The sequence below is a fragment of the Stegostoma tigrinum genome, chromosome 26 (genome assembly GCF_030684315.1).
Source record: "Stegostoma tigrinum isolate sSteTig4 chromosome 26, sSteTig4.hap1, whole genome shotgun sequence".
In the NCBI taxonomy this organism is placed as follows: domain Eukaryota; kingdom Metazoa; phylum Chordata; class Chondrichthyes; order Orectolobiformes; family Stegostomatidae; genus Stegostoma; species Stegostoma tigrinum.
In genome coordinates this window covers 35166587-35186946 of record NC_081379.1, presented here as the reverse complement: position 1 = coordinate 35186946, position 20360 = coordinate 35166587, and the positions used below count along the sequence as shown (strand labels likewise).

At 39.6% G+C, this 20360-nt stretch overlaps 1 protein-coding gene across 3 annotated transcripts in view; it reads right to left on the bottom strand.

The window, feature by feature from the left end:
* nos1 (nitric oxide synthase 1 (neuronal)) overlaps positions 1–20360 on the bottom strand; it is a 94082-nt gene that overhangs the window by 19822 nt on the left and 53900 nt on the right. For all 3 annotated transcript variants that reach the window (XM_059655091.1, XM_059655093.1, XM_059655092.1), the window contains exons 13-20: positions 17908–17993; positions 16400–16544; positions 11005–11109; positions 10404–10462; positions 10123–10239; positions 9503–9677; positions 8143–8281; positions 7977–8055 (exon numbers count right to left, since the gene is read on the bottom strand). In XM_059655091.1, coding sequence (XP_059511074.1) covers positions 7977–8055; positions 8143–8281; positions 9503–9677; positions 10123–10239; positions 10404–10462; positions 11005–11109; positions 16400–16544; positions 17908–17993 — 905 coding nt within the window. The remainder of the gene's footprint in view (positions 1–7976; positions 8056–8142; positions 8282–9502; positions 9678–10122; positions 10240–10403; positions 10463–11004; positions 11110–16399; positions 16545–17907; positions 17994–20360) is intronic.

The window sequence follows — 20360 nt, the reverse complement described above, 5'->3', positions numbered from 1 at the left end:
ACCCAGCAAGCAATGTCTCTTCATGTGCCAACTAGGGCAAGTGATTGTCACTGGGTTACTTGATTATGAAGAACAACAGAATAAATCAATTCTGTTATCCACCTGTACATACTTTCCAAGTAGCGTCTCTCTCTCTCTCTATATTATGTATAGAATGGGCACTAGAATTATGACAGTGTCCTTCTGGTTCCCTTTCCTTAAAGTCACTGAACAGCAGTACCTCAGCTGAGATAATTGAGACCCACTGGTCTATTTGTCTCTGTATCAGAGATAATGGGAACTGCAGATGCTGGAGAATCCCAGTCGCAAACCATTTCCACACCCCTCCCATTCTTTAGGTGACATGTCCATCATGGGCCTCCTGCAGTGCCACAATGATGCCACCCGAAGGTTGCAGGAACAGCAACTCATATTCCGCCTGGGAACCCTGCAGCCTAATGGTATCAATGTGGACTTCACCAGTTTCAAAATCTCCCCTTCCCCCACCGCATCCCTAAACCAGCCCAGTTCGTCCCCTCCCCCCACTGCACCACACAACCAGCCCAGCTCTTCCCCTCCACCCACTGCATCCCAAAACCAGTCCAACCTGTCTCTGCCTCCCTAACCTGTTCTTCCTCTCACCCATCCCTCCCTCCCACCCCTAGCCGCACCCCCATCTACCTACTAACCTCATCCCACCTCCTTGACCTGTCCGTCTTCCCTGGACTGACCTATTCCCTCCCTACCTCCCCACCTATACTCTCTCCACCTATCTTCTTTTCTCTCCATCTTCGGTCCGCCTCCCCCCCTCTCCCTATTTATTCCAGAACCCTCACCCCATCCCCCTCTCTGATGAATGGTCTAGGCCCGAAACGTCAGCTTTTGTGCTCCTGAGATGCTGCTTGGCCTGCTGTGTTCATCCAGCCTCACATTTTGTTATCTTGTCTCTGCATCACTTTGGACTATGCATTCACTCATTAAATCAGATGCTCAGCCAAATAAGCCACAACAAGCCCACAGTTCACTTGGGCTCTGACGAAGAGTCATCTAGGCTCGAAATGTTACCTTGCTTTCTCTCTGTGGATGCTGCCTGACACTTTATTGTCTCCAGCACATTTTGTTTTCAGTAACGAGTGCAGCTTCTGAAGTAATTTGCTCCGAATCCAAAGCAAGGGCTGTCATTGCAGTACAAAATAGTATCAAGGAATAATGTCATTGTGCTGCAATTGAAGAATTTAGCAGAGGTTGAGAGTTGAGAGAAAAATAAATTAAACTTTCCTCAACTCTTTTGAACAGTAGGAGTTTAATAGGAAAATGGTAGTGATAAATGTAAATTATTTTACCACCATAATGAAGTAAAATACACTCAGCAAGGTTTTATCATTTGATTTTAGACATCAGCTGGTGTAGCCTTGCTCCAAGAAATGAACTTAAGTTTAACACTTGGTTATCAGATTGTTTGTTTTCTCAGATGAAAATTCCTGCTGGATGATAGCAGAGATACAATGCTCGTAATGAAAGAATGCTCAGTTTCAACTAGTCTTTTCCTAATTTTCTTATATTCATATGAAATATAGATCAGAGAATATAATCAAGGGCACATAAAGAATTTTAAAAGGATAGAGTAGAATTTCTGCAGCCGCTTTCTTCTAACTGCAAATTTGCCATGGTCAATTAGGCAATTGCAACAGGTTAATTACAGGAACATCTTACTAGTTAGAATTAGGAAACATATCTGTTGCATATTTCTTAAGTATATTACAGTTACCTGCAATCACACTAGTGCACAATGGATTCATTTCAGGAACCTTAAGAACTGGTGAGTAACTGCTGTTCTCTCAGGTAACTTTTATTTTGCATCTTAGGCTAGTTATTTAGTTTCTACAGACGGATGAAAACATAAATTCCTCACTCAGGCTTAAGGGCATCAGACCATCATCATGCCTCTTTCTCTTTCAATGTTTACTTTTAGTTTCCTTTTCTCTCCACTGATGACACTGAATCCACATTAGCTGGGTCACGACTCCATGGGAACCAGCCATCAAGTTCTCCAACCTTGTTCATGAGCAAACTATTCAGTCTTGAAGGGCATCAGAGTTGTGCCAGGCCTGACATCAGGCATTGTTGATGGAACCCCAATATTCAACAAAGGTTATTTAATTACTAGTGAGAGCAGGAACAGTTGCTGGTCACTTTCACCCAGTTTAGGAAGAAAGAAGAACACAAAAGTTCTCGATTATTACCTCAGCTGCCGCATGGTTATTCAACAGAAGATAAATTGGTACAATTTAGGTTTGAATCGCACACAGGATAGTATCTTTGCAGTGGAATGCTAAACCTACCAAAATGCCATGATTTCCAAAACATTTCTGATCATGGCTGTACTTTTTAAGGAGGCATATTCTCTTCATACTAATGCTGCAATTTTTATAACTAGTTTCTTTCCTGATAGACACTCTTCTGATGAGTTATTAGACATTCTGACAACTGCAATTGGTCTCTCATCAATGGAGAAGAATGTTAATTTCTTAATATCATTTTGGATCTAACTTTTCTCCTATATTACGCTGGACACCTTCTGCTGGTTCTCTATAAGTAATATCATTTTCAATTTCCAGATTTTCTTTTCCCTGTGGATTTCAATGTGACCTGTAATTGCATGAGATATCATGGATATCTGCCAGATCTGCTGCTGCTCTGATCTTTAACACTTGATGCTCATCTAAATAAGTTCTTAGGTTTGTAGGAATTCTATTTCTGAATTTCCCAATATTCATAATTTTCTTTACATTCTCATTTTTTTCTCTAACTTTAGCAATTTAAACATCTGATCCCACATTATTTCTTGCTCCCTTGTACATTCTGCAAATGTCTGCATAGGTTTCTTTGATGTAATCCTAAACTTTTATTGATAAGCTTCAGGCACAAGCTCCAAAACATTGAGGATTGCCTTTATCACAGTATCACGTTCCTCAGATTATTCCTCTGACGGACTAACATATATAGTCGAAGCTGAACCTATCAAAATACTCTGTAATATGAAAATCCAAAACTGTTTTGATTATTTCATCTGCCCAGCTTTGTTCTCAAGTGAGGCTTAATGCCTTTGACTCCATTATCGGTAAATTTATACGCTTGGTGCTTAATTCTTAAATAAATTAAAACCCCCTTTGGAGGCAGAATTCCTCTAAGTTGTCTCCGTCTTCCTTTTTAAACTCTAGGCTTTTCTTTGGCCAACACACATTGTCTAACATACTTACCTTTTTGGAGTTTAAGTTTTTTTTAAATTCCATCTTTCTCTAATTTACTATTCCTCACTTTTTCATTTTGTCTCTGTTTTTCTTTCTCCATTTCCACCTCCCGCTGTTTTACTTTATTCTTGATTTCCATTATCACTTCCTTTTCTTTGAGCTCCCTTTTCATTTTAACTTTTTAAAAATTCTGTGACCCTTTCCATTGTTCTTTTCTTTCTCTTTTCCTTCACTTAAATTATTCCATCTCCAACTGTATCTGAGCTAATTCCAGCTGTGACGCCTCAACTTCAGCTTCCTTTCGACCAATTAAAATGCTGGATAATCACTTGAAACCTTTCATCCTTATGAAATTCTGTTTCTACTTCTAACTTTAATTTATCTGCTAATTTTCTCAGTTTATCTTAAATTAAAGACTTCAAATAATCCAGTATTATTTATTCCACTTCCAGAAAACTCTTGGCAAGTTTTCAACACAACATAACAATGTTGTGTCCAAAACCATGAGTTACACTTTGTTAAAGAAAGTGCCACAGGTCACTCTTGAATCCTGTCTATGCAAAACCTAAACCATCTATTAGTTATGACCCTATCTCGTGGTATTACTGAACAAACAAACAAGTCAGAGCAAAACATGGCTGGATTCATTGTGTTTTGTTTTATTTTTATTTCCTGAGGTTGCCTTTCGTGGAATAAGAAATACACAATGCTGCAGATTTTGTTCTAGCAATAACACAAAAGTTTGTTACACAAAGGTAATGAAAATAAAAGAGAACAAACCAAACTACTTACATATAATACAATTTGGAAGATTTAAAACACAGGCTAAAATACAACCCCATCTATCACTGTGTCATACCCAATCACTGGAATCAATTCCCTTCTCTATGTCATCCTCCAAAGATTTACCTTAACTGTTTCCCTCGATTCCAAGCCTTGGGAATTTTATAGCCTCTTCCCTGAGTATGCACCAACTAAGCTTAGATATTCTCAGCTCCAAATAAATACCTCAGGAATCTACCAAACAATCTGGTCTGGAACTTTCAAAACAAAATCCATGCACAGAGGCAACCAATTTCCTAACTATAGTGGACAAATTCCTTTCTTCAGGAGATAAAATCTCATGCATCTAACTTCAAACAAAACGTCTGCAAACTGAAAAACAAAAGCTTTTCAAAGTAAGGATTTTTCTCTTAAGTGAAAAAAACTATTCCTGATTAATTTGACTGAGAGCAAGCTAATGTTCTTCAATGTTCACTCTGTGTACTCAAAACTCATAAAATTCTCATTGCTACCCCAAAAACTCACTTTCTCTCAAACTGGTTTTAAAGAAAAATTATGGATCCAAAAATATTGACAAGTTCATCATTAAGCTCCGTCACACACTGACCAAAATCCATATGCTTCAAGTTCAAAATCTAACCTGTATGTATCATTCACTTTATACCTCAAAATATACAATAAAACAACTTGTTGCTAGAACATTAGTTAATCATCATTTCCAATTGTCCCCATATATTGGAATGGTAATACTCTCATCTCTAAGTCTGAAAGTTGTGGCTTCAAGCCCCATTGCAGGAACTAAAGCTTAGAATCTAGGCTGCCACTCCAGCACATTACTATTGGAGTGTTGAAGATGCTGTCTATTGGATAAGGAAGTTCCCCTAGTACTATTTGAAGGACTGCAGTGGAGTGTTCCCCATTTTCTACACCAATATCGATACTTCAATCAAAATCACAAAATCAGTATGTTTGGTTGTTTCTATTTATTGATATTTTTCTTCTCGTTCACAGAATATGAGCATTTTATGCCGTTCCTGATTATTGTTGACATGCTGCTAAGCTAATTTCATGAACAGTTAAAGTCTGTCCGATGTATATACACCCACAGTACTGTCAGGAAGGGAATTCAAGGATTTTGGCCCAGTGACACTGAGGGAACAGCAACGTATTTCCAAGTCAGGATGGTGTGAGTCTTGGAGGGGAATTTTCAGCAGTGGTGTTCCCACACATTTGCTAAGCTTGTCTCTCTACAGTTAAATGTTGCAGGTGTGGAAGGTGCAGTCAAGGAGATTTGACAAGTTGCTGCCGTGCATCTTACATATGATACACATTGCAGCTACTGCGGAGGGAATGAATATTTAAGGTGGTTGACCGGGTACCAATAAAATGGGTTGTTCTGTCCTACATGGTGCCAAGGTTCTCAAGTGCATCTCTCCAGGCAAGTGTACAGTATTCCATCAGACCCCTGACTAGTGCATTGTAGAGATGGACAGGCACTGGGGAGACAGGATGTGAGTTATCCACTGCAGAGTTTTCAACTTCTGACCTGCTCTTTTAGCTACAGTATTTATAAGACCAGTCCAGTTAAATTTCTGGTTATTGAAAATTCCCAGGAGGTCGATATTGGAGGATTCAGCAGTTATTGCCATTGAATGCCAAGCAAAAATGATTGTAGAGTTGAACAGCATGGCAACAGACTATTTGGTCCAATTTGTCCATGCTAACCAGATATCCTAAATTAATCTAATCCCATTTGCCAGCATTTAGCCTATATCCCTCTAAACCCTTCCAATTCATATTCCACTACCCATGCCCCTCATGATTTTATAAACTTTTGTGAGGTTATCCCTCAGCCTCTGAAACTCCAGGAAAAATAGTCCCAACCTATTCAGCCTCACCCTCTAGCTCAAACCCTCCAACCCTGGCAATATCCTTGTAAATTGTTTCTAAACCTTTTCAAGTTTAACAGAATCTTTTGTATATAGTTCTTTCTTTTTGGAAATGGGCATTGCCTGATACTTTTATGGTGTGAATATTGTTTGCTACTTATCAGCTGAAGCCTGACAGTTGTCCAGATTCTGTTGCATGTAGGCACAACCTGCTTCATTCTCTGAAGAGTCTTGAATGTTCCTGAACATAGCCAATCATAAACATATATTCTCTGACTTTACAATAGAAGGAAGTTCATGGAAGAAGCAGATGAAGATGGTTGGGCCCAGAACACTATCCTGAGAAGCCCCTGAAGAGAGGTTGGTCATGGGATGAGACTGGGGGGTGGGGAAAGTTTGAAACTGGTAAAATCTACATTTTGCCTTTGGGCTGTAGGCTCCTGTAGCGGAATATGAGGTGCTGCTCCTCCAGTTTGCAGGTGGCGTCATTGTGGCATTGGAGGAGGCCTAGGGTGGACACATCACACAGCGAGTGGGAGGAGGAGTTAAAATGGTTCACGAACGGAAGGTGTTGCCACTGGTCACAAACAGAGCACAGATGCTGTACAAAACAATCTCCGAACCTCTGCTTGGTCTCACCAATATAGAGGAGGCCGCATCAGGAGCAGCGGATGCAGTAGACCACATTGACGGATGTATAGGTGAATCCCTTTCTGATATGGAAGGTTTGATTTTTGCCTTGAATGGAGATGAGGAGGGAGATGTAGCACTTCCTTCAGTTGCAGAGATAAGTGCCAGGGGTGGTGGGGCTAGGTGTGGGGCAGGTGTAGCACTTCCTGCAGTTGCAGGGAAAGGTACCGGGGGTGGTGGTGTTAGTGGGGAGTGTGGAGCGGCTGAGGGAGTCGCCGAGAGAGCAGTCCCTACAAAAGGCAGTTAGAGTGGGGAGGGAAATATATCTTTGGTTGTGGGTTTTGATTGAAGGTGACGGAAGTGGCAAAGAATGATATCTTGGATGTAGATGTTGGTGGGGTGATATGTGACAACGAGGGGGATTCTGTCTTTGTTTTTGTTAGGGGGAGGGGATGTAAGGTACAGGAAATGCAAGAGATGCAGTTGGAGGCATTTTTGATCACTGAAGGGGGAAGGTTGTGATCCTTGAAATAGGAGGACATTTGGTAAGTGCGGGAGTGAAACACCCCACCTTGGGAGCAGATGCAATGGAGGTGGAGGAATTGGGAGTAGGGGATCGCATTCTTGCAGGAAGGTGGGTGAGAAAAGGTGTAGTCCCGGTAGCCGTGGGAGTCAGTGGGCTTGAAATAGATGTCGGCTTCGAGGCGATTTAAGGTATGGTATAGACTGTTCCAGCCCTGCTCTCCAGCCCTCTACTTTGCTGGTTGTGGAACATTGCCATAAGAAGATTGGCTGCCAAATTTCTTACTTTACAACACTGACTACATTCCAAAGTAGGGGAAGGCAATGGCCTCGTGGTATTATTGCTGGATTGTTAATCCAGAGACCCAGGTAACATTCTGGAGACCTGCATTCGAATCCCACTACAGCAGATGGTGGAACATGAATTCAATAAAATATCTGGAATTAGAAATCTAATGACGACCATGAATCAATTGTTGGGGATAAACCTACCTGGTTCTCTAATGCCCTTTAGGGAAGGAAACTACATGAGAGTCCAGACCCATGTGCTGCTTCGCCTGCTGTGTTCATCCAGCTCTACACCATGTTACCACAGCAATGTGGCTGACTCTGAACTGCCGTCTGGGCAATTAGGGATGGACAATAAATGCTGCCTAGCCAGTGATGCCCTCATCCCATTAATGAATAAAAGGATAGAGGAAAAGTATTTAATTGGCTGCAAAGCTCTTGGAGAAATCTTGGGGCCTGGAAAAGTGCTATATAAATGCTCAACTCTTTCATTTTACACCAGAGACTTTGTAGCTAAGATGAATTCCCGTAAGCCCAAGGTAACAGGAAGGCAACAATTACTTAACATTTTGACATAGAGTACAAGCTTTCCTTCCTTCTAAAGTCTTAGTAATGAGGCAAAGAGGTTTTCTACCTGGATTTTGGGTTTTGCAAGTTGTGTCGGGATAACAATCTAGCAGCGTAGACTTTCTTCTTGTGAATGCTGTAGAGAGCTTTAGCAAAAGAAGAAGTGCAAAATATTACTGACAATAATCAAGAAAATCTTAAACATGTTTCAAAGAACTTGTAGCATCACACACCTCCTGTAAGGTCAGGTGCTGTAGTCTGGTAGGTCAGGCGAAATTTTGCTCTCTTCCAGCTGCGATCATTACTTATTAAGGAGTTGTTGGCTTTTTCAATATTAACGTCATCCCCTACACAGAACACGTCACAAGCTGCCTAAAAACAGTGCAGTTATATGTTAATACACTAACATGCACAACTGATTGGCTTCACGGTAACCCAAGAAACTGGTGATTAACCGGTGTTCGAGGGTAAAAGTTTCTCATTCCTCATGACTAAACCTATCCACCCTCTGCTACCCTCATCTTCATTTTGAACAACCCATAAAATCCACCAAATCTTTGACATCTGCCCTAATACATTATTGTGTGGAATGATGTCATTTTTTTTGATAACTATCTTTTAGAACACCTTGGAAGATTTTAATATATTAATGGCAATAGATAAATGCAAGTTAGGAGTATTTAGTGAGACAAGGAAAGAAACGACTTCCCTGCTTCGGGATAACATTTGGTTTTATGAAGTCACATGTGTAATCCTGTTGCTTTGTTACATACTTTAACATTGTGTCTCACTAGGATTACTCCATAACCAGAGTTTTGAAGTGCACGACTGCCTCTGGGTAACTGACCTTGTTTTTTCCCTTTTTCACTGTGAATGACATCTGACAATTTATCTCTGCTGCCAATGTAGATTTCTAGCTAAAACTGGGATACTGGTGGGAGCAGGGAGTTGAAGAATTCTCAAAAAAGGTTTCTACTGTCCTGCTGAACACTCTCATCATATGAACTTGAACAAATCTCCGCCTATGCTATGTTTCCTATTCTTTAACACTGCCTTCTTTGGCAATTCCAATATGTATTATTTGTATTTTAATGCTTTTAGTTGCAAGATGTGAGCATTGCTACCTTGGGCAAAATTGTTGCCAATTCCTAATTGCTCTTGAGAAAGCAGTGGCCTCCTGCACATACATGCTCTTATGCTCCCTTAATACCTTTCAGCACTCTACCATTACTTTTATATTTCCTTGTTCAATGTTTTTATATTCTTATGAAAGTATCTATTTTGCTGTTGCAATTGTATGCTAAGCTAATACTTTGACATTCTTCAGTAATGCCACAAACAATGCTCTGCCATAATACTAAAACATCATAAGTATCCCTGAAAAATAGAAAGATTAATTTTGACTGACTGATTAGTTGAAATGAGCAATATTGGTTCAACTGCCCTTTGTATAGATCCCTTGATTTTCACTTTACCAGAATCTAATATTGTCTGATTTATACAATTGGTCAAATTGAAAAAGAATTACAGCTAAGGAATCTATGGTTATAGCACAGGGCTTAGCAAATGTTATAATGTCAGAACATCAATAACCTTAAAAACTTTCTTAGCCCAAGTCCTGAATGATTCCTCTTGCCCGCAGAGTTCATCCCCCTCTCCCATCTTCATAATACGTTCTCCTCCAAGTTCCTCAAGTAGTGTGTCCACAGCTCGAGCAAAAGCACAGAAATGTGGATAGGCTCGAGAGCCAAGGCCAAAAGCAGAAAATCTGCAAAACAACGTGTTCAAACTTAATATTAACAGTGCATCAGAGATCACTTCACTTAGAATTTTTATAGTTTACCAATACTTCAGACAAATTAAAATGGGTTTTCCTTAGCATATTTGGATAATATATGCCATAAAAAATTGCCTGATTAAATTTTCCATTGTCTAATTCCAAAAAACCAATTAAGCAATTGTCAACCATTTCATTTTAAATGAACAATTAGCAAAATACCAGGGTCTCAAAGTCCAGTGCAATTACTGGTGGCCATCATGTTTACCAGTGCTGGGCACTTTCTCTCTAGTGTCGGGGGTGAGCCACCATTTAAATTGGGCTTCTCAGATGCTAGAATCTACTATGCTGCTTCGTTCTTTTGCAGGGTTGTAAAACCAATGTAAGTTGAATGAGTGTTATTTTATTGTTGAATTGTTATCTGGAAAGCACTTACCTAACATTAGCTAAAGGGCCAGTACTCTCAAATTTATCTCTGTGTTCTGGTTCATCACTTGAAGATTTCCGAGCATCTGAGTTTGAGGATACACTGTTGAAACGAACCTTGTAGCTCCTGGAAAGAGAGGAAGATGATTGATTTGGCTTATTACATACTATAAAAACGAGCTTTGTAACAGCTCAGAAATTGTGCTTTTTGCTAACAAGAAAGTGAATGCCTCAGCAATGTAGCATTCTATCAGTATTAGTTATCAGCAACGGCATTTCAAACACACTCACTTCCTTTCAGCTGAATTTGAATTCGGGTGTCTCATTTCCATCAGAGCAGACCCAAATTTCTAGAAGAATGAGATGAGAAAATGTTGTACTTCCATGATTAAAATCTATTTGTCCAACCTGCATTTATTTACAAAGACTCAATGCAATAATTACATCAAATGGCCTCAATACATACCGATGCATTGTGAAGGGAATAATTGCACTTTTTATAAAGTTTCTATAGGCTTTAAATAAACCAACTCTGTTAATTCTGATTCAGTCAATGAGATTTGTCTGGTGTGTCCTACATAGCATTAATGCATGTTCCATGGCCTATGGAATTGGGCAAAAATGTACATTTTTAAAAATGCAAAATTCTGCAACACTAGTCTCAGGAGAGAGAAGAGGAATTTACTCACCTTTCAGAAGATGGTTTTGACTATTTCTACACAAAATTTAAAAAAGGGTGTTATCTGATACAAAGGCAAAACTGGCACAACTCATGCTGTTTTTCAGCAAATTAATAACCAGAATCAATGTCTATATTTTGCACATTGGCGATTTTGAAATTATACTGATTGTCATTTGGAAACACTCTCAAGTAACGTAGTTATTTTCATACTTCTCCATTCTCAGGTGGGTCACCGTTGCCAAAAGTGCTTGTAACTACCAGCACCAGTGCCTCATGCTCAAGATGCACAATATCATATTCATCCATGGACATTGCCTACAAAACAAATAGAATTCAGGCAGTCACACCAGACTTTATCTCCAATTCTTTTCCAGATAGAATTTTATCTCTAAATCCCATATGAAAATCCATACCTTATTTATAGAACACAACAGTTTTTAACCAATGGAAATAAAATCAGAAATTGCTAGAAACTCAACAAGTCTTGCAGGAACAGTGGAGACAGAAACAGTTAATGTTTCGTGTCCAACATGACTCTAATTTTCCAAAGAAGACTCATATTGGACTCAAAGTTTTAACTTTGTTTTTCTCTACAGATGTTGCCACCTGCTGAGTTTCTTCAGTACTTTCTGTTTTTCTTTAGATTACTAGCATTCCCAGTATGTCATTTCATTAGTCCTCATCTAACATTTGTCAACAGTTGGAACTTAGTTATAATGCTGATAATTCTTGTTCGAACTTTTTTTATGGTGTTTAACATCAAAAATTAGTAAGTTAAACACATAGGTTGAATAAGTGGGGGCATGTTATGATTTTTTTCATGAAGAAAAGAGCATCTAAGTTGGTATAAGATGCACTATACAACATATGGAATCTGTATAACTTCCCACCAAATAGTTCATTTCTTGACCATGTTAGGTAATGTGCATCTCTTATTTATAGTTAGCTGTAAGTAATTTCACTTCTATTTTCACCTACAATTAACTATAATGTTCTTAGGTTAAAGGAATTCTCAATCGTCCTTCACTGATATTACACACTTTGTGAGCAGTCTGGTTTTTATACATTAGTGGCATATGGATGAGTTGACAACTTGTTTTGCTGCGAATGTATCATTCTATTGACTTGAGGGAACAAAAGTCCACAAGAAGTGTAGAGCAGGCTGCTAACCAATTCCATGAAAGCTGAAATTCCAATCAACCTTAGCACCAGCACACATCAGCAACTCTCCCTCATGCACCCCAGCTCTTTGTTCTTCTACAAAGCAACTTCTGCTTCTCAGTGGAATAACTGCAAGCACATCACTTCATTGTAGAGCACATAGATTACCAGCTTCATATCCCTGGATTAGTCAAACTGCAAGAGCATCTGAAGCACTTTAATCTTACAAGAATGCTAGTTATTCAGTGCTCTAGATTTTTATTTGTAATTTGAGCCAAGGGTCAAATGACCCGTGGAGCTTTCTCTGACATCTCAAGTGTTACCAACAAAGAGATATTACATATATTTAACATTCATAGGACTCTGCTTTCCACTGCACAGCGAGTGGTGCAAGTGAACCAGCTAATGTTTGACGTTGCATTACTTGAAAGCAGGTGCTTTTCTCAGATGGTATCTGTATCACTGTGAAATAAACAGAGGTGTGTGAGTGTGTATCAGGACACCACAAAGTGGATGGTGAGACCACAAACTGAGTTATAAGCTGAGGTTTTGGTGTCACAAGCATCAAATGACCACCAAGGAGCTTCAACCGAATTGTTACAGACATGGTCCTGGTCTAACTTGTCCTCACTTTAACAGCACCCCACACCACCTCACTTTCACAGGTCTGTTTCCCATAAGACCATAAAAAGTTGGAACGAGAGTAGCCATTTAGCCCCTCTAGCCAGCTCTGCCACTCAAAAGAGCTGTGGCTGATCCAAAACTCCTCATTTCCACATTCCTGCCCTTTCCCTATAACCCTTGAGTCTCCTACTGATCAAGAATCTATCTTAGCCCTAAATATACACAAGGGCTCTGGCTCCACACCTCTCTATGGCAAGGAGCTCCAAAGACTCAATCTTCTGAGAGAAGAAAAATCCTCCTTATCTCAATCTTAAATTGGTACCTCTTTATTCTCACACAATAATGTCTGGTTCTCGACTCTCCCAAGAGGGGAGACATCCTCTCAGCATTTATACCATCAAGTGCCTTAAGAATTTGATGTGTTTCAATGAGATCACCTCTCATTCTTTTGAATTCCAAAGAGTAGAATCCTAAACTGTTTAATCTTTGCTCATAAGGCAATCTCTCCACGTCAAGGGTCATCATGAACTTTCATTGTTCTGCCTCCAATGAAATAATAACTTTTTCTAACATAAGGGGACCAAAACTGCTCACAGTATTCCAGATGTGGTCTCACCAATACCTTGTACACTCATCTTAAGACTTCCTTACTCTCATTCTCCAACCCCTTTGAAATAAGGGCCAATGTTCTATTGGCTTTCCTGATTGGCTGCTGCACCTGTGTGCCAGCTTTCAGTGTTTCATTCATAAATACCCCAAAGTGCCTCAGTATTGCAGTTTTCTCCAATTTTTCTCCATTTAGGTATTACTGTTCTTTTGTTCTCCTTTCCAAATTGAACAATTTCACATTTTCCCACATTATAATACATTTGCCAACATTTTGCCCTCTCAGTACCTGTCAATACTCCCTGTAAACTGTTCGGATCTTTCTTGCAGCCTACTTTTCCATCAATTTTAGTGTCGTCTGCAAATTTGGCTATGGTATGTTCACTTCTTTCCTCCAAGTCTTTAATATATATCATAAACCGTTGTGATCCCAGCACTGATCCCTGGGGAGCCCCACTGGTCGTGGGCCACCAACCCCTGAAAAACTAGCCCCATATACCCATTGATTCCTGGCTATGTACTATCTCCAACACTGTGGGCTTTTGTCCTATGGCAACCTTTTTGAGCTACCCTGATAACAGATTCCGGAAATCCAAAAATCAACACATTTACAGGTTTCCTTTGACCCACTCTGGTTGACACTTCTTTGAAAAACTCCAATAAATTAGTCAGCACAATTTCCCTTTCATGAAGCCATGCTCACTTTGCTTGATTAGATTATGATTTTTCAAATATTCAGCTGTTATTGCTTCCTTAACAACTGAATCCAGTATGTTTCCCAACAATAGATGTTAGTGTAATGGGCCTATACTTGCCCTCTTTTTGTCTGTCTCCCTTTTTGAATAGGGGTATCACACTGACAGTCTTCCAATCTTCCGCTACTTCTCAGAATGAAAAGACTTTTTTGGAAAACTAAAACAAATCCATTATCTCTGTAGCTACCTCTTTTAGAATCCTCGGATGCAAGCCGTCAGGGCCAGGGGATTTATTTGCCTTTAGCCCTATCAGTTTTAATGTTGGTGACTATGTTTAATTATTTCTCTGTATTCTTTAATGTTAATAAAATGTTCAAAGTAGCTTTCACTGTAAAGACTAATGCAAAAATTTGTTTAACTCCTCTGGCATTTCCACATTCCCCATGACTGTCTTCCCAGATTCATTTTCTAAGGAGGTTATGTTCCATTTTACCCCTCTTTTCCTTTTTATACTTTAAAGAAGCTCTTATTGTCAGTTTTTATATTCCTCACTAGTTTGCCCTAGCTTATTTTTTCTCTCTTCGTTACCTTTTTTGACCTCCTTTGCTGGATTTTGAATTTTTTAAATTCATTCACGGGATGAGGGTGTTGTTGGCCACGCAACATTTATTGCCCATCCTCAATTTTCCAGAAGGCAGTTAAGAATCAACCACATTGCTGTGGGACTCAATTAACATGTACGCCAGACCAGGTGAGGTTGGCAGATTTCCTTCCCTAAAGGGTATTAATGAACCAGATGGGTTTTTCCAACAATCGACAATGGATTCATGGTCATCAATAATTCCAAATATTTATTTTGAATTCAAATTCCACCATCTGCTGTGGCAGGATTCGAACCCTGGTCCTCAGAACATTGTCAGGGTCTCAGGATTAACAGTCCGGTGATAATTCCACTAGGTCATCACCTCCCCAAGGCCATCTATCCCAGCCTTCAGAGCTAGCACTGACTTTTACTTCCTTACACATGCTCTTACTTGCAACTTAATACTCTCCTAATTTCCTTGGTTAACCGTGGTTGGTTTATCCATCTCTTAGAACCTTTCCTCCTTACCAGATGGACTTTTGCCAAGAGTCATGAATTACCCCCTTAAATGTCTGCTATAGTCCTTCTACCTGCATAGTTCACTTTCGTTAATTCTATCCTCATTTTATTGTCATTCCCTTTACTTAAGTAAAACACAGTTGTTTCTGACCCAAGTTTCCCACTGCCAAATTGAATATTACATTCTATCATGTTATGATCATTAATTCTTCAGGGATCTTTTACTCTGAGGTCATTTATTAAGTCTGCCTCAATACCCATTATCAGATCCAAGATAGTCTGATTCCTGATTGGCTCCTTGACACATTGCTCTCAGAAATATACTTTATGAATTAGTTGTTGTAGTTACCCTTTTCATTCTGACTAACCCAATCAATATGAAGATTAGAATCACCCAGAATTATTGCTTCTTTCTTTTTGCATGCTTCTACTATTTGTTGATTTATAGCCTTTCCTAAAGAGTGGTTACTATTTGAGGATCCACTACCCCTAACAATATCTTCTTTGCCTTGCTGTTTTAAACCTCCACCTAATCGGCAGTATATCATCCAAGCCTAGATCGTCTCTCACAACAGTTCTCATATTATCTCTTATTAACAGTCCTGCCCCACCACCTATTCCATCCCTCCTGTCTTTCCAAAAGATTGAATATCCCCGAATGTTAAGTCCCCAGTTTTGATCACCTTATAGCCTTAAAACCACATTTCCATAATAGCTATGCAATCATATTCATTTACGCTGATTTACACCATCAGTTTGTCTACCTTGTATCAAATGTTTTATGCATTAAGATACAAAGCAGTTAAGTTTGCTCTAACATCAAGTTGCACTACACTTTTGTGGTTCCTTGGTGCAATATGACAGTCACATATTCTGTCCGTTCCTTTTATTTTCTGATAACAATCAGCCCTGTCACTAACCTGCAATCCTACCTACTCCTTTACCTTTGATTTTATAATTTTCCATGTGACTGAATCTACACCCCCATCCCAACATTTAATTTAAAGCCCTGTAGAACTTATCATTCTCTCTTAGGGGTTGCAAAAATTTAAGCATCAAAGTGGCATCACCATGGGAAAAAGATTGGGAAGCATTGTTATATATAATTATCAATGTTAAAGTGTGGGGGTGACACTAGCTCACTAGATGCAGTGTTGAGATTAATAGAAAACGGGGCAGTGCAGAGCACAAGCTACTGAAGCAACCCTTCTGATTTCCCTTCTATTCTCTTAAACAGAGGAAAATTTCGGGGAGATTCTCTTTCAATTTGCCTTGTCTAAACTATTATTCACTGCACCAATGAATGTGAACACAAACCCCCAGAAAAGCTGGCCAGTAGAATGAGAGACAAAATTACTGTAGCATATCATTGTGAAGCAATCTCAATGTGAGTAATTAAAACTAATTTGTTTCTCACCTTTGCGTCAAAGGCATGCTTGAAAATTTCACATAATGTTTTTGCATAGACTTGGGACTTGCCAGTTTCTGTGGCATATAAGATGGTGGCTTTTACTCTTTTGGCCATTGCTTGTCCCATCAACTTTGTCGAGAATTTCACTGCCCTTTTCAAAAGAAAATACTGAATATTAGAACTGGAAGTCTTAAAATTGTAAATAATGACACCACATTACAACAGTTTTTTTTTGCAGGAGCATGCTCAGAAGCCCACAGCTACACATTTCCTTCAGCGACAGATTCTAACGCAGTTTAGTACAACATGAATTCTGTTCTCTGTTAAGTATTATGATGCCAGTTGCCATTGCTTAACTATCTGTAACTGTTGCACTATGCAACTCTGCTCCTGAGAATCTAAGTCAGATTTTAACCTCATGCATACAGATAGTGAGAAGGCAATTCCAGGCTCCAGAGGTTTGTTTTTCCAAAAGGTCCTGGGATTATAAATATATGAAACACATTTAAGCTGGTTCAGAGAAGTCATACTCATTGCATTAGAAACAAGAAAGAATGATGAGTGCAAAAAAAAATTATACCAAACCTTTCTTCAAATTCCCGTGCAAAGTATACAAATATGCTAGCAAAAGCCTTTAAATGCAGTAATACCACATCCTTCCATCTTCCAATGGACACTACTTTACTAGCACATATCTTAAATGACATTGTAGGCCAGTCTATTTCCCCTTGCATTTAACTGACTCTATTCTCATCTAGCTTGGTAAGACTTTGTTAATGCATCAAGGAAACAAAAAGCTCTTCTCTTATGGTGAACTGCTGGACTTTTAGTATTGCTCTCAAAGTTCCATAAGTGAATAAATAATCAGAAATTGTTTCTACGTTTAAAGTCATTGAGCAAATGCATTTAACAAAGCGCAACAAGCATGCGATAATTATATACTCACATCAAACCCATTATATGGAAAAACAACAGAGGTTTGGCCACCAAAAAAATACAAAACAACCCTTTAGAAACAAGTTATGTTTCTCCATATTTTTCTCATCAGCTGCAAAAGACTTCACATAAGCTTCACTTGCAAGTCGGAAACCAATCCCTTCTCTTGAAAATTTTAACTTGACTGCTTCCTTCTCAGATTTTGTTCAATTTAACTCTTTGAATCAAAGAGCTTGTTTATATCCAAAGAAAGTGCACAAGATTTTGAGTAATGACTAATTAAATTTAAAAGGATATCTTAATCATCCATCAAGCATTAATTAAGTTCCAATTATTTGTATCTCAAAAGTTTTCATTATTGAAACTTACAACATTGCTTTAATTCAAACTCTGGCCAAGACTCTAGTTCTCACTCGCTTTCTCTGACAGGATTTTAAAAAACAGCTACCAAGGAAGAACTAGACAAAGTTATTTTTGACTGTTATAACTATATATCATGTAACCGTGTGGTTTAACTGATTTATTATGCAACATAGTTTAATGTCTTTTTACAGTGAATGGCTCCAAAAAATACTTACTTTGCCAACTTTTTAAATCCAATGGCTCTCTTTTTGGTGGGAGTTCCATTAACTCCTTTCCACACATGATTCAACCAGGGATCTGTCTGCATTGGGAAAGACAGTTAATATAGTTGAACTATGAACATGAAATGATGCATAAGGTATGTTAAAGGCAGGAATACATTGTTTCTGAGATTATTGCACAGGGCTAGAATTCACAAGCAACAAGTTTTAAGTTCTTGAGAGACATTTCAGTTAGTTTTCACTCTAACAGCATATCAAATCCATACAAATCATTGATAAGTAGCTTTTGGTCCAGTTTCACATCAGGTCACATGGGGGCATTATGTCTGAAATATTTTCATTATGTCTGAAACAACATTTAATGTAGTGCCTTCTTGTTTTGTAGTTAAGGCTGTCACATAATGCATGTTGATAATAAATCCATGCTAAATCTCAACTGTTGTCGATTTATCAAAAGTGCAGTGTTACTTAAGTTATGTAATGCTTATCTACCAAAGACTTTTTTTGTCAGAATGCCACCAATACTCTTAATAATTTAAATCACAGGTGACAGGGTGAGCTTGTGGTAATCATATAAATGTTACTGACCACAGAAAGTAAAGAATCTTTTAGGCTGAAAGCATAGAACACCGAAACATTGACGGATACCAGATTATAGATGACCTCGTATGAATTAAACAAACATTGAACAATGTATTACAAATTAATAAGAAGTTAAAAGGACAGGAAGTCACAATTACTGCTTAAGGAGATACAGTTGTCTGAAAACTGTGAGAGTAACTAAGAGCAAGAAATTTTCAGGAACAAATTTTATAGTTCTGAGGACGAGTCATATCGGACTCAAATAGTTAACTCTGTTTCTCTCTCCATGGATGCGGCCAGACCTACTGATTTCCTCCTGCATTTTCTGTGTTTGCTTCAAATTTTCAGGAAGATTAAGTTTATTTAAAAATCCCTGCCTTATCTCTCATATGATAATAGAATTTTATTCAATGCCCTCTGAAATCAGTAAGCATAACATTTGGTTTCCTGGGCATTTCGGGATGGACAACAAATATTGACCTTGGATATGACTTCCACGTCCATGAAAGAATACATTTTAAAAAGATAATTGAGAAACAATATCTGAAGATTGTTATAATGTGGGAAAGGAACTTTGGAATTGAAATGTAGCCTAAGTTTGCTACTAGATGGGAAATAGTTAAGAATACAACACTAATTCAATTTAGAAATCATAAACCTTTATTAGTATCCCCCTCGTTCTCACACACCACCCTACCAACTTCCGGATACAACGTATCATCCTCCGACACTTCCGCCATTTACAATCCGACCCCACCACCCAAGACATTTTTCCATCCCCACCCCTGTCTGCTTTCCGGAGAGACCACTCTCTCCGTGACTCCCTTGTTCGCTCCACACTGCCCTCCAACCCCACCACACCCGGCACCTTCCCCTGCAACCGCAGGAAATGCTACACTTGCCCCCACACCTCCTCCCTCACCCCTATCCCAGGCCCCAAGATGACATTCTACATTAAGCAGAGGTTCACCTGCACATCTGCCAATGTGGTATACTGCATCCACTGTACCCGGTGTGGCTTCCTCTACATTGGGGAAACCAAGCGGAGGCTTGGAGACGGCTTTGCAGAACTCCTCCGCTCAGTTCGCAACAAACAACTGCACCTCCCAGTCGCAAACCATTTCCACTCCCCCTCCCATTCTTTAGATGACATGTCCATCATGGGCCTCCTGCAGTGCCACAATGATGCCACCCGAAGGTTGCAGGGACAGCAACTCATATTCCGCCTGGGAACCCTGCAGCCATATGGTATCAATGTGGACTTCACCAGTTTCAAAATCTCCCCTTCCCCCACCGCATCCCTAAACCAGCCCAGTTCGTCCCCTCCCCCCACTGCACCACACAACCAGTCCAGCTCTTCCCCCCCACCCACTGCATCCCAAAACCAGTCCAACCTGTCTCTGCCTCCCTAACCGGTTCTTCCTCTCACCCATCCCTTCCTCCCACCCCAAGCCGCACCCCCATCTACCTACTAACCTCATCCCACCTCCTTGACCTGTCCGTCTTCCCTGGACTGACCTATCCCCTCCCTACCTCCCCACCTATACTCTCTCCACCTATCTTCTTTGCTCTCCATCTTCGGTCCGCCTCCCCCTCTCTCCCTATTTATTCCAGTTCCCTCTCCCCATCCCCCTCTCTGATGAAGGGTCTAGGCCCGAAACGTCAGCTTTTGTGCTCCTGAGATGCTGCTTGGCCTGCTGTGTTCATCCAGCCTCACGTTTTATTACCTTTATTAGTAATCTTGTTTGCATTTAATTCTGCGTACAATTTTCAATAGCAGCTGCTAGAGTTGCTTGAGTCACATTTTGCACGTGAACTCCATCACTGACTGCTCAGTGAGATAGTTTGTATTCACAATCTTCCAA